The 12,272-nt window shown below is 41.9% G+C and overlaps 1 protein-coding gene across 1 annotated transcript in view; it reads right to left on the reverse strand.

The window, feature by feature from the left end:
* Positions 1-1,023: 1,023 nt before the first annotated feature.
* The window catches only part of LOC147638559 (LRR/ubiquitin-like domain protein), a 75,363-nt gene continuing 64,114 nt past the window's right edge, over positions 1,024-12,272 (reverse strand). Inside the window, exons 3-10 of the mRNA XM_086798474.1 lie at positions 4,557-4,778; positions 3,788-3,898; positions 3,563-3,663; positions 3,001-3,138; positions 2,737-2,785; positions 2,198-2,263; positions 1,993-2,112; positions 1,024-1,885 (exon numbers count right to left, since the gene is read on the reverse strand). Of these exons, the coding sequence (XP_086654600.1) occupies positions 1,757-1,885; positions 1,993-2,112; positions 2,198-2,263; positions 2,737-2,785; positions 3,001-3,138; positions 3,563-3,663; positions 3,788-3,898; positions 4,557-4,778 (936 nt within the window). The 3' untranslated portion in view covers positions 1,024-1,756. The remainder of the gene's footprint in view (positions 1,886-1,992; positions 2,113-2,197; positions 2,264-2,736; positions 2,786-3,000; positions 3,139-3,562; positions 3,664-3,787; positions 3,899-4,556; positions 4,779-12,272) is intronic.

Here is a 12,272-nt window from a genome sequence, read left to right on the forward strand (position 1 = left end):
ATGAGCTTACAATGAAAACAATTACCCACAAAACTGCTAAAGATACGAAACAGTACATAAGACTTGAGCAGTGATTTTTATGTTCGTCATTTGCCTAACATAGATAGACCGCCAGATATTCTTTGCCTGTAGAGCTGAAACAGTTATCAACATCCTACCCATATCAACGACGCACTATTTTTGTTTCAGCTAGCTGCAATTCAAGTGTATCATATTACTAGAGCAACACAAGTGTTGATGGAAAAAGGGTGGCCGACAAAACAAACGTCAGGGTGGCGTATTAAACATGCATTAACAATAAAGAACATAGTTAGGAATCTCCCCTACCATCTGTAGAACTCATTGCAGGTAGCCCAAAGTGATTTGTCCTTTTGACCTGTTTGAATCAGGAACCTCACAAGTAAAGATCAAACAAAGCAGACGGAACCAACGAGCCCTACTATTTCAAGTGTTGTATTTTGGGAAAAGAAAAATGAGAAGACATGAATACCTATGGAGACAACATGCATTAAAAAAAAAGGAGCAACTTGTTAGTCTCGAGCAGTGTTCACGGAGAATATTTTTCTTCTCAGATCTTAAAACTTGCAATTTTAAAATTTACAAGTTTTTCTTCAACATTTACAAGTTTTTTTACTAAAATGCTTAAAATTTTGTCGATCTTTAAAATTGCAAAAATAAAATTTACAAGTGAGATCATGAACTTTGCAAGTGCGTTGTCAGGGTTTGCGGGTTTTCCGTGAGCACTGGTCTTGAGGTTATGAACCCCGGGACTTGCTTGGGTTTAACATGCAGCAAGATTTGTTCACCAGCATTGGAAGCACGTCCAATACTGGATTGATCCAATCATGCTCATAAGACAAACGTTTAACTCAATACAACTCTAAACTCAATTATGAGGAACCCAAGGGCAAGTGGGACTTTTTCGATGCGTGGGAGTTGTAAGGCAATACGCAACCTTCCCTACGAATAGGAGAGAGAGAGAGAGAGAGAGAGAGAGAGGGGTAATAACACAGTTAAGGGGGATTACACAGTTAAGGGGGCTTGATGCCGCTGCTCTTTATGAAGTAACTTGTAAAATAAGGAAGCAAAGTCGAAAAGACTGAAACTTGTAAAAAAGTAACTGAATGTATTGTGTGTTTTTCTCCATTCTTAATTTTTTTTTAATCCACTGTTGAAGGAAGAAAACAAAATCCCTACCCTCCCTTTCGTCCCTTACATAAGCTCCTTTATCAAGCACTCACAGAACCTGTATTGACCTTTTTTTGTCTGGCAAAGAAACCTGTGCTGCATGCAATTTTGGCAGCAGCCAAGCTCCCCAACCAGTCAGGCAAGTGCCCACTGAGAAAACTGAATCTTGTTTGGGTGGAGACGAAGTTCTGGGCCTGGCTTTTCTGGACCTCAAAGAACCTTCTTGTGTACTAACAAATTAACTGATGGTGTTACATCTGCCAGCACGAAAATTTCAACGGCAGAATTCAATATATTGTTGCTTGATGCTTCTAAAGGTACAACTTCCAATAACAACACAGAGGTATGTTTGACCCGCCCTTGAGCTCCCATTCTCCATTCACAGTTGTCGCAATTCCCCACCCATGCCGTAAGAAAACTTTGACAAAACAATCACTAATGCCATAAATTCTTTGTCAAAATGCAGCATTGATTTCTGCAATCCACATATGGCAAAACACAATGCAGGTTTTCTCCAATTCACCCTCTGAGGGTAGAGACTCTTGACATAACATGCATATCCTGCAATTTACCAATGATGCCATTGTTGCGAATCTGCCCCCTCATCAAACCCCCCTGATGACTCCAGTAAACTGAATTCAAGCTGCTTGGAGTACTTGGCTTTTCTGCGCTCATCAAACTCTGCCCATCCCTCGAGCTAACAGTCACAAGAAAAGCCATGACGTTGCCTCTGTGCGAAATATGAATTGAAAAACTAGAGTATGCCTGAATTCCATTGAGGAGATCCCAAACAAAAGAACTTACCTCCCTCAGATACTGTATTGTCAGTTCATTTCCGTGCAGACAAAGGGTAGCCAACTCCAAACAGCCTTTGAGGATCTTATTGGGGAAGGTTTTAAGAGCATTATTGTCCAAGTTTAAAGCCTGCAAACAAGCATAACTTCTTTCAGGCTTTTTCAAAAGGTGCACATACATTGATTTGCAATCTATCCGATGTGATTCTCTTTACCTTCAAGCTTGTAATGTCACCCAAAGAAGATGGAATCTCCCTAAGAAGGTTTGCAGAGAAATTGGCCTTTAGAATTAAACACAGTGTGAAGCATGAGTAAATAAATCCTTCTGAAACCAGTGCACTGTAACTTGTATGCATCACAGCAAAATTTCAGATTTTATCACAAACAGGTAAGGCCACACAAGCATTATAGTGATCCCCCACACACACACACACATAGTAAAGCATGAGTATGAAAGCCGTGCACAACAACTTGTTTGCATGGCAGCAAAAGTTTCAGAGTTTATCACAAGTAGGTCAGGGCACAGAAACACTGGAGTGATTCCACACGCACATATGCACTATACCGTGTATGCATGGCAGCAAAAATTTCTGAGTTTATCACAAACACACAAGCACTGTAGTGAATCTGCACAGGTGTGTGCACACACACTTAGATACATAGTGTACACATATATGCATTCTTTAGTTGTTTTGTGGGTTTGTGCAGAAGCGTGCATTCCAGAACACACAATAGACGCAGTTGGGAAGTTCACCTCAATTAGTAGACAACATTGACCTAGTGATGATGGCAGTTCAGTCAAGCTGCAAAATTCCATAATATTCTTTAGTTGTGAATTTGAGCCCAGAAAAGGGAGAGCACACCCACAGACCTTCTCACAACTAGCTGTTTTTCACCACATCATTAATGCCCATAACCCAACATGTTGCCTCGAATGGTAATGGCCGAATGCACTTTAGATTTTACATGGACAGCAAGTACAATGGAGCTAGCCATAATCAAAGAAAGTAAATCTGACCGGTTGTGACTCAGATCCAACTTTTCAAGCTTTGACAAATTGCCGATCTCCTCCGAAACATGCTCCAACTTGTTATGGGAAACAGAGAGATGTTTCAATTCACAAAGCAACCCCACCTCTGGAGGAATACCAGTCAGTCTGCAAATGAAATCCATTCATTTCAAGTCATCATTCGTCAAAGAAACCTTGGAATCATCAAGCCTCCACTTTAAACAGGATATAAAGACATACTTGTTGGGTAAAAAATCATGCTCCTTGATGTCCCACTCGGGCTAATTACAAAATTCATTACCGACAACAAAAAACAGCCACATTAAATTTAAAGTCTTAGACTCTTATGCAGGCAGCCACAGTACACATAGTGAACACAAACGGTGACAGCCACATTAGCACATCAACGCCAAGCATGCAGGCACACGCACAGCAAAAGATGGAACCAACTCCAAGATGCCATGCCAGAAACCCAGCACAAGGACACCATGCAAGCAGTCCCAAACCAACAGATGGCAACCTGCATACTTTCATTGAAACAGTGAAAAAGATTATAAGTTCAGAGACTGACAAATTATGGTCCAAGGCCAGCACTGTCAACTGTTTTAGCGTCATTATCCCCTGCCAATCTATTTGCTCATCTTTAAACCCATTTGTACTTAAGCGCAACTTCTGCAGTGTTCAAGATGACCACAGGCCAAAGAAGGTTGATGGAATTTTTGAATCAATGAATGAAAAAAGGCAAGATATAAATGAGAGCACTATAAGAGGAAAGTGACACAAAGAAGCACAATACCTGCAAATTTACAAGACGACACACATCTCTTGGGAAGCTCTTCAAGCAATTTCCACCCAAATCCAAAACACGAGCTGAAGGTCCAATTGCCCATACTTGATTTGGGATAGCCTATTAACATTTACGATGTCAAAGAACTGTGCCTCAAAAAAATAATAGATTTTACAAGAGGAAAGGGAGGTAACAAGACAACCACACACTTAGTGCAGTAAACCTGTGCGTCTCATGCCATATAAGCAAGTGACTAACTCAGTACTAGGTTACATGCGCCTGCACATGCATGAGCATGTGTGCATGCATGGGGGGTAAGCAAGCAGCATGAAGTTATGATACTAATTGTCCCACATGATACTAGTAGCATTGGCACATTCCAAGGTTAATCTGTAAATGCCAAATGGTGGCTTTCTGATTCATATTGAAGCACAAAAGGTACTTGCCAGTGAGGTACCATAGTTTATGCCATAGCATAAATGCAATGCAGCACTAATCTGGTTTTGATGGGAATATCTTATAAAATTCCAACACACCATATGACCTACAACAGAATTGGTGAATTGAAATTTCTAAAAACAGAATCTTACCCACACAAAGGCCTGATAATGAGAGAGCATGCATGATACAGGAAATAAAAAAATCCATGCATAACTGTGCCAGTCTATGGAAGGGAAGGTGTGGGGTGTGAGGTGCTTGAACCTGCACACTTGGAATTTTTCTTTTCTGGTTTTCAAAAGAAAAATGTGTGGGGAAGGGGTGGGGGGTGGGGATCTACCTCTTGATTCCTATCTCGCAATGATATTATCCCAGTGGCCTCCCAAGCACCGGTAAAAAACACCGTTTTCCCCCTCTGCCATTCAGTTCTGTCTGCAGCATTGTCTACAATACTGAATCGGCCTTTCCTTTCTGTAACACCACCTGAAATCTCGAACCGACCTTTCCTTTCCACTGTAGCATCAAGAATCGTGATTCCACTTTCTTTGACTGGTGTAACACTCTACAGAATTCCACCCAAAAAAAAGAGTCACAAAGCCTGAACAAATGAAGCAATAGAGCATTTATAATCTTCAAGAAAAAAACCCACCCTTAAACCATTGAAAAACCATGGTAACAAATGCCTTGTAGCTTGTTGGCAGTTATGTCTGGTCAAACAAACCTCTTATTGATTACACTCGACAAGGCAAGAGTGTCCTGAGACGAAAGAAAGGGGAAGGAGGAAGAAGAAGAGATGCAAAAACAGGAAATTGGAACTAAAGTGATAGAAAACAGCTAGAGCCTCAGGATAGGCTCCATGGTCAGGTCACAGGACAATAGCTGGTACTGCAATTTATCAATGCTGTATAGGCTTCTTTAGATCCACTTCAAGCCTTCCTAGTTAATCATATAAGAAACCCTTTGGAGTGGAAATCACCGGTGCAGTTCCGAGGGAAAGCTCCAATTCACACGCAGATTAATATTGTGATAAGACAGGGATTTAACTTCTGCACTGTCTTTTGGAGTGTTTGAATGCAAGCCTAAAATGATATGATCTTATTAGATAAATAACCAAACAAGCAGAGGCAATGAAAACTCATGAGCTGCACAAGGATTAACTCATGGAAAGAATTAATCCTTATGTGCAGGATTTTTAGGGTCAACTTAATTGCAACATAGAAAGCCACTGTCCACGTAGATCACTTGAATTATGTGTTACACATGTATCAATAAAATTTTGGCGTCTTTACAACCTTCCAGCTTAGTTGAGTACTTAAATTCCCAACCTACTAGTTCTCCAATCTATAAAGGAGTTGTGTCACGTGCACCCTGCAGTCGGGTACACAATGACACACTGGCATCATCATCAGTGCAGCATTTGTACAAAAATAGTTCCTTTTCAAGAACATTTGTTGTACGCCATGACCCCATTGTGAGCCCTCAGTCCAAGGACAGTCAAGCATGAGCTACGTAGGTCAGTCTCCGAGCCATTGAGGTCAATCTGGAGTCGGTCTTCTTAACCCACTTGGAGAACCCCATCAGATAAGTGCATGTAGCAGGCAGCCATAGCTTAAGTCTTGCATTAGAAGCATCATTAGCATGTAGGCAAACATGGGCACGAGTACAAGGAGTACTTGTAACCCTACACTGTGCCATGGGCACTCTTGGGCAGCCCATGCAACAGCCCATCTAGGCTGTAAGGTCTAGTTGCCCATCTCTAGCAGCATATGGGACAGCCGAAGGCAACATCCAAATGCTTATAAGCAGCAGCCATGGGTGTTAGACCTCGCCACCCAGCATCAGAATTTTTCAACAGCAGAATGTGGGGCAAGCAATCTTTTGCGCAGTATTAAATGCTTTATCTAGCATTTTTTGTCCAATAAGAACAGGCCGACCAGCAGCTATACCCCATATAAATATCATCGCCTAATAATCAGCCTAAATCATTCATCATAAATCAAGTGATCAAGCAGAATTCAATCAATCATAAAGGCAGCATTCAGTCCTTCCTCTCCAGGCAAACACCGAAGGTTCTCTTTAGCATTTAGCCAACATATGTGCAGTCCTACAACTATCCTGGATTGCATAGGTGGCCCAGAAGAGCCCTTGGATTGGTGGATTCTCAGCCGATGTACAGTCTTTCCTCATCCTTGCATTGGGCAGTCATAGATCTTGTTCTAAAGCATTGTACAGCTGTTCTCCAAAGAAGTAATATAAGCAAATACTCCTGCTTGCAAGGGGGCAGCCTTCCGTGGGTATTTGGAACCCAATACTGTGTCATCTACTTTCTCTTCTCTCTCTCTCTCTCTCTCTCTCTCTCTCTCTCAGTAAATGGATGCTCAAGATTTCAGCAAAGTAAAGGTTTAAAGAAGGCTTTGTTGTGCCTTACCACGATCAACCTCAGTGCATGTAACATTGATATCAAAGCATTAGGTTGGTGACCCAACTCAGCTACCTAAAGACGTGGGAGCATCCGGTGGAAGGTAATACTACGGTCAAGAAAAACCACTCAGGCCTCGACCAGGTCGGAAGAGACGCCAAGCACAAAAGAGCTCCTGAGAATAATGATGGAGCAAAAAAATTCATTGAAGATGCAACTTGCAGTAGAAAAAGAGAAGCCCAAAGAAGGTCTCTCAAATGTGGCAACCTACTGTTACTCAGTTTATTCATAAGTTTGAAGCACATTTTCCTTTAGCTAAAATCACATATCCACAAAACAAAGTTCATGTGGCAACACCTCAACTCACTAGGGAAGCTGTTACGGTGGTAGCATTGGACTCCGCTTCACACCATAGTCACATAGAAATGCATTTCTGGGTTGAGAAACTCCAAAACCCCGAAGCAGCCAAAACGCTAGAAACGCGTTTTAGAAACGGGGATTTTTTTTCGTTTCTAAAAAAAACAAATTGTCTTTTTTTTTTAATTGTCGAATTGTTTTTTTTAATGTTGGGCTCTCCCTCCCTCCCTCCCTCCCTCTCTCTCTCTCTCTCTCTCTCTCTCTCTCTCTCTCTCTCTCTCTCTCTCTCGCACGTGATTTGCAGTCACCTCCTCTTCTTCTTCTTCTCCTTTCTCTCCCCCAATTTCTCACAAATTCCCCAATAATCCCAATTCCCTAAATTCTCAATTGCCCATTTTCTCATAAATCCCCAATTTCTCACAATTGTCTGATTTCTCACGAGTCACAATTCCACAACTCCCCAATTGCCAAATTGTGACCACAATTGCCTAAGATTTTACCATATTTTAAGTGCCTAGCTAGCACTAGGTAGGCCTACAAATAATTCTACAAACTACAAGTTCTAAACCATTTTATTGTATTTATATAGAAAAAACTACGAAACCTCTGCGTTTCTTAGCCGAAAGACGAAACGTTTTGTCCCGAAACCTCGAAAATCCCGAAAAGTCAAACCCCCCCCCCCCCCCCCCCCGGAAACGTCAAAAACCCCCGAAACGTTTCTACTGACTATGCTTCACACAAACCCCTTAACAGGCCAATAACAATTTAACTGGGCTACTTTTGTGGCTGACCTCAAGGCCCGTTTTCTTCCACCATAATATATGACCAATCTTGAGTACGAGTTTTACAAACTCACTCAGAGTGGTTCGCCTGTTTTGACCTATTCCAATAAGGTCATTACTATGGTCCAACAATTGGATATATAGGAAGAAGACAAGCTAAAACAATTCATTAGAGGTTTAAACAAAAACATTAGGTACCCACTCAAGAATTTTGAGCCTCAAACTTATGCATGAGCACAGACCCTCGCTCAGAATCACGAACTAAATGCGAAACCAAGGTAACCCCAAGCAAGCAAAGTCTAGTCCTAACCCCGGCAACAATCATCTACCCAGCAATCATCTAACCAGAGTAAGGGGCCTCAAAACAACAAAGACCAAAAGGACCAAAAGAAAAATTATCAGGTCAATCGAGCAATAAGAAAGATTCCTCGCCCAAGAAGACTCCTAAGGAAAAATCTACGGAGGGCATCACGATTCATGAGGTTACCTCTAGCCGGATGAACAAACACGGTACAAGGCAAAGAATTGTTGTTTCTTCTGCAACACTGTGGGACACGGGAAGAAGAATTGCATCAAGTGGCAGGCCGAACAGTCTGCAAAGGCACCCACTTCCACAGCAGCGACCGTAGCATCCACATCCACACCTCCACCATCAGCCTCTAACGCCATTCAGCTATTGCCTGCTTTGAATCCGGTGCCACCAGTGGTATTTGATGATAAGCAAGAGGGTAAGATTGAAGGAGAGAAGAAGGCTCTCATCCATGCCTATGGAACTACAAGGGGACAGCAGTTCATTGTCCTCTTCAACATGGGATGCCATCTCTCTGTAGTTGGCAAACAAAATGAGTTGTACCTTGGTTTCGTATCATTTAGATGTGGACGGATTCACACTTGGTCTACGTACACATATCTCTCAAAAAGCTCAGCAGTTTGAGTTTCAGGTTCAGGAGGCAACATTCTAGTGGGATTCATTGTCTCCCCTCTTTTAGAGTGTGACATGCTCCTTGGGATCTAATGGTTCAAACAATATGCACCCATTCACGATTGGAAGCAGGACACTTTCACCATTGTTGAAGGTTCTCCTGAGCCTATCATGACCCGTGGAGATAGGAGCATTCTTGGCATACCACTCATTTCACCCAACGAGCCATAAGAAAAGGAGTAGAGTGTGTGTTGATTTATGTCCGCTCTCAGTATAATGTTGTTCACACAACACCCACATTGGAGCAGAAGATGGCTGGTCTCCTGTCTCAATACAGCAACATTTTGTTGCAAGCATAGTCACAAAAAAACGTGTTTCGACAAAACAAAACGCGGGAAACATTTCTAGCACAAAACGTTTCGAAACGTGTGAATTTCTGTCGTTTCGCCCAAATCTGGATTATTTTATTTTTTTCGCGCGTTTTCATTGGTCTGCCAAATCTGCGTTTTTTTAACTCTTGTCGGCCCGTTGTTGACGCATGCGCGCAGCCCCATTCAGCCCGTTGTTCGCCGCCCTACTCGTAGCCCACAGCCCCCGCCACTGCTCTCCCTTCTTCTCCCTTTCTCCTTTTCTTCTTCTTTCCTTCTCTCTTCTCTCTTCTCTTCTCTTCTCTTCTCTTCTCCCGTCTTCAACCCGCCACTGCTCTCCCTTTCTCTTCTTCTTCTCTCTCCTCTTCTCTCCTCTCTACTTCCAGTTCTTATAACTGGAAGACAATCAGTTTATTGTACTTTTTAGTTTCATTTAGTTGTTCTCTTTGATGAGACACCAACTTCAAATGTACTCTCAGTTTTGGTCTCATAGGCCATTATGGCCTCTTAGAGACGTTAATATATCATTTCATTTCTTCTCCTTTTCTTCTCCCGTCTTCTTCGCTCCTTCTCCCACTCTCCTTTTCCCCTTCTCCTCCTTCTCTTCTCCTCTTCTCTCCTTGCTTCTCTTCTCTCTTTCTCTTCTTCTTCTCTCTTCATCTCTTTTTGGCTTCTTTCCTCATTCTCCAATGTCTTGAATATTGCCCAATTTCTCCATTCTTTTCTTCAATTTTGCAAAATTCACCCTTAATCAAAGCTAATTTGGCATCAAATCAAGTGATTTGCCCATAATGCCTCACCAAAACAAGAAGGATGGCACCCGTGATATATGGAAAGACACCATTTTCATTCATAGGTATGGGACTTCCGGTACCAAGTGTGTTGTTTGCAAATATTGTGGTGATACCTTGCGAGGTAGTAGCACACGGGTGAGAGCTCATTTCTCATGGGAAGGAAAGCATTTCTCATGGGAAGGAAAGCAAGGTTCACATGGTTGCTATTGTGTGAATGAGGGCATATTTTATGCACATGGTGGCTTGGAGCAAAAATTTAATGAAGTACAGTCACTTTTGCGCACTTCATTACCCCGAGAGAGAATTGAAGAGATGGTTGAAATGGCAAGGCAACTTGAGGCTTCAAAAAATCGTGGGGGAGAGGAAGCACCGGCCTTACGACCAAGAAGCACATCAAATGTGGGTACTCGTGCATCCGACGGTGGTGGTCCTTTGGCTTCACTCTCTACGGCTTTGGTTGAAGCACCCTCACGTTTGGCTACGACGGAATCTCCTCTGAGTCATTGTCAAATTTACCCATGGATGAGCCACATGTTTCCATGCCTTCAAGTGCTCGGCCCTTCCAAGTCTATACAAAGAAGAGGAGTAGAGAACCTATGTCTGGGCAAAGCGCCTTAGAAGCACGGTATGCTCCAAGACTAAAGCAAGAGGCTCAAATTGCCGAGCATGGGTTCTTCTACCAATGCAACCTTGCCTTTAAGGTTACTCGAGTTCCCACCTATCATAAGTTCTACCATGCATTAGTAGCAGCAGCTGCAACAAGAGCTAGCGGCTTGCATCCTGTCAATTCCAAGTCTTTAAGAACCACACACTTGACAAGTCAAGTCAATCAAATCCAAAGTGAGTTGACGGGATTGAAAGCATGTTGGCATCGGTATGGATGCTCCATTGTCTCTGATGGATGGAGTGACATGGTAAATGACTCCTTTTCCCTCTCTTAATATCTTACAAGTAACAAGTTACATTGCAATGACTTGAATGTTGTCTCTTGAGACTTGAAAACTAATTATATAATAACTCATGGACTTGGGAGTGTCTTGATTCTCGACTCTTATGATTTCTCTCTTTTTATGTTATGAAATTTCCAGACGCGACGACACATGATCAACATCTTGGTATCTTGTTGTGCTGGCACAACATTATTGCATGTCGTTGATGCCTCCGCCCCCGGCTTGCACATTACTGGAGAGTGAATTTATGAGCACATTAGGCAGGCTATTGAAGAGATTGGGCCCGAACATGTGGTCCAAGTCATCACAGACAATGGTTCAAACTGCACAAAGATGGGAGAATTTTTAAAAAAGGATTATCTAACCATTGTATGGACTCCATGTGCTTCTCATTCTCTTGATTTGATGATGGAGGATGTGACATCACTTAGTTGGGTAGAGCCCATCTTAGAGAAAGCTATGTGCATCATAAAGTTCATCACTCGCAAGACACAAGCTTTAGCCCTTTTTAGAGGGATGTGCCATTATGATCTTGTGAAGCCGGCAAAGACTCACTTCGGCTATCTCTTTCTTGTACTTTAGAGGTATAAATAATGAAAATTACAATTTAAATCATGATTCATGAATGTCATCTTTATCTCTACTATGTCACTCTTAACATGAATTTAAAGTTGTAATTTATGACTCTATCCTCTCGCATAATCCATTTTAGGATGGTGCAAACCAAAGACTCCCTGCGCCGACTTGTTTGTAGTGAGGAGTGGGAAATGTGGGCTGGAAGTTGAAAACCTGATACTCATCTCATTGTAGAATACATCTTCACAATGGACTTTTCGGATGAGGCTGAGGCTATTAGGCAAGCCGTTACACCCCTCTATTTCATCTTATGACTCTTTGATCATGAGGGGTGCACCATGAGCTTATTGTACCACTACATGCAACGCCTTAGGCAATCCATGACAACATGTAGAGCTTTGTCGAGGGACAGGTATCCAATTGCAACTCTCTTTGCTATTCAAATTGGTGCATGCAATGATCAATCGTCAATGTCATGATTCATGAGTCATAACTAATAGATCATTGGACAACTTGCCACTTGATAGTATCATAGTATTGAAATTTCTAAAATGCAATATGTAACTTGTAGGCTTTCGGACCTCTCTTGCATTTGGACCGAAAGATGAAATTGGTTTCATAACCAAATCCATATTGTTTCATACATGCTTCATCCTTTGTACAAGGATGCAATCCACTTAAATGATTGCAAGTTGATTTCTGGCTGGACTTCCTACTTGGATAGAGTCTTTTCCATGGAGCAACAAGCCATGTTCTTTTACTCTTGAGTCTTACTCTTACCTCAAGTTTTAGATTTTCAAGTTTCAAATAAGAACTTACAAACTTAAGTTTTCCTATCTTGATTCTTGAATCGAATGTATGTACTATGAATAGGATTGAGGAAGATGG

Source organism: Cibotium barometz, chromosome 5 (assembly GCF_041138505.1).
Source record: "Cibotium barometz isolate CiBa-2024 chromosome 5, ASM4113850v1, whole genome shotgun sequence".
NCBI classification, from domain to species: domain Eukaryota; kingdom Viridiplantae; phylum Streptophyta; class Polypodiopsida; order Cyatheales; family Cibotiaceae; genus Cibotium; species Cibotium barometz.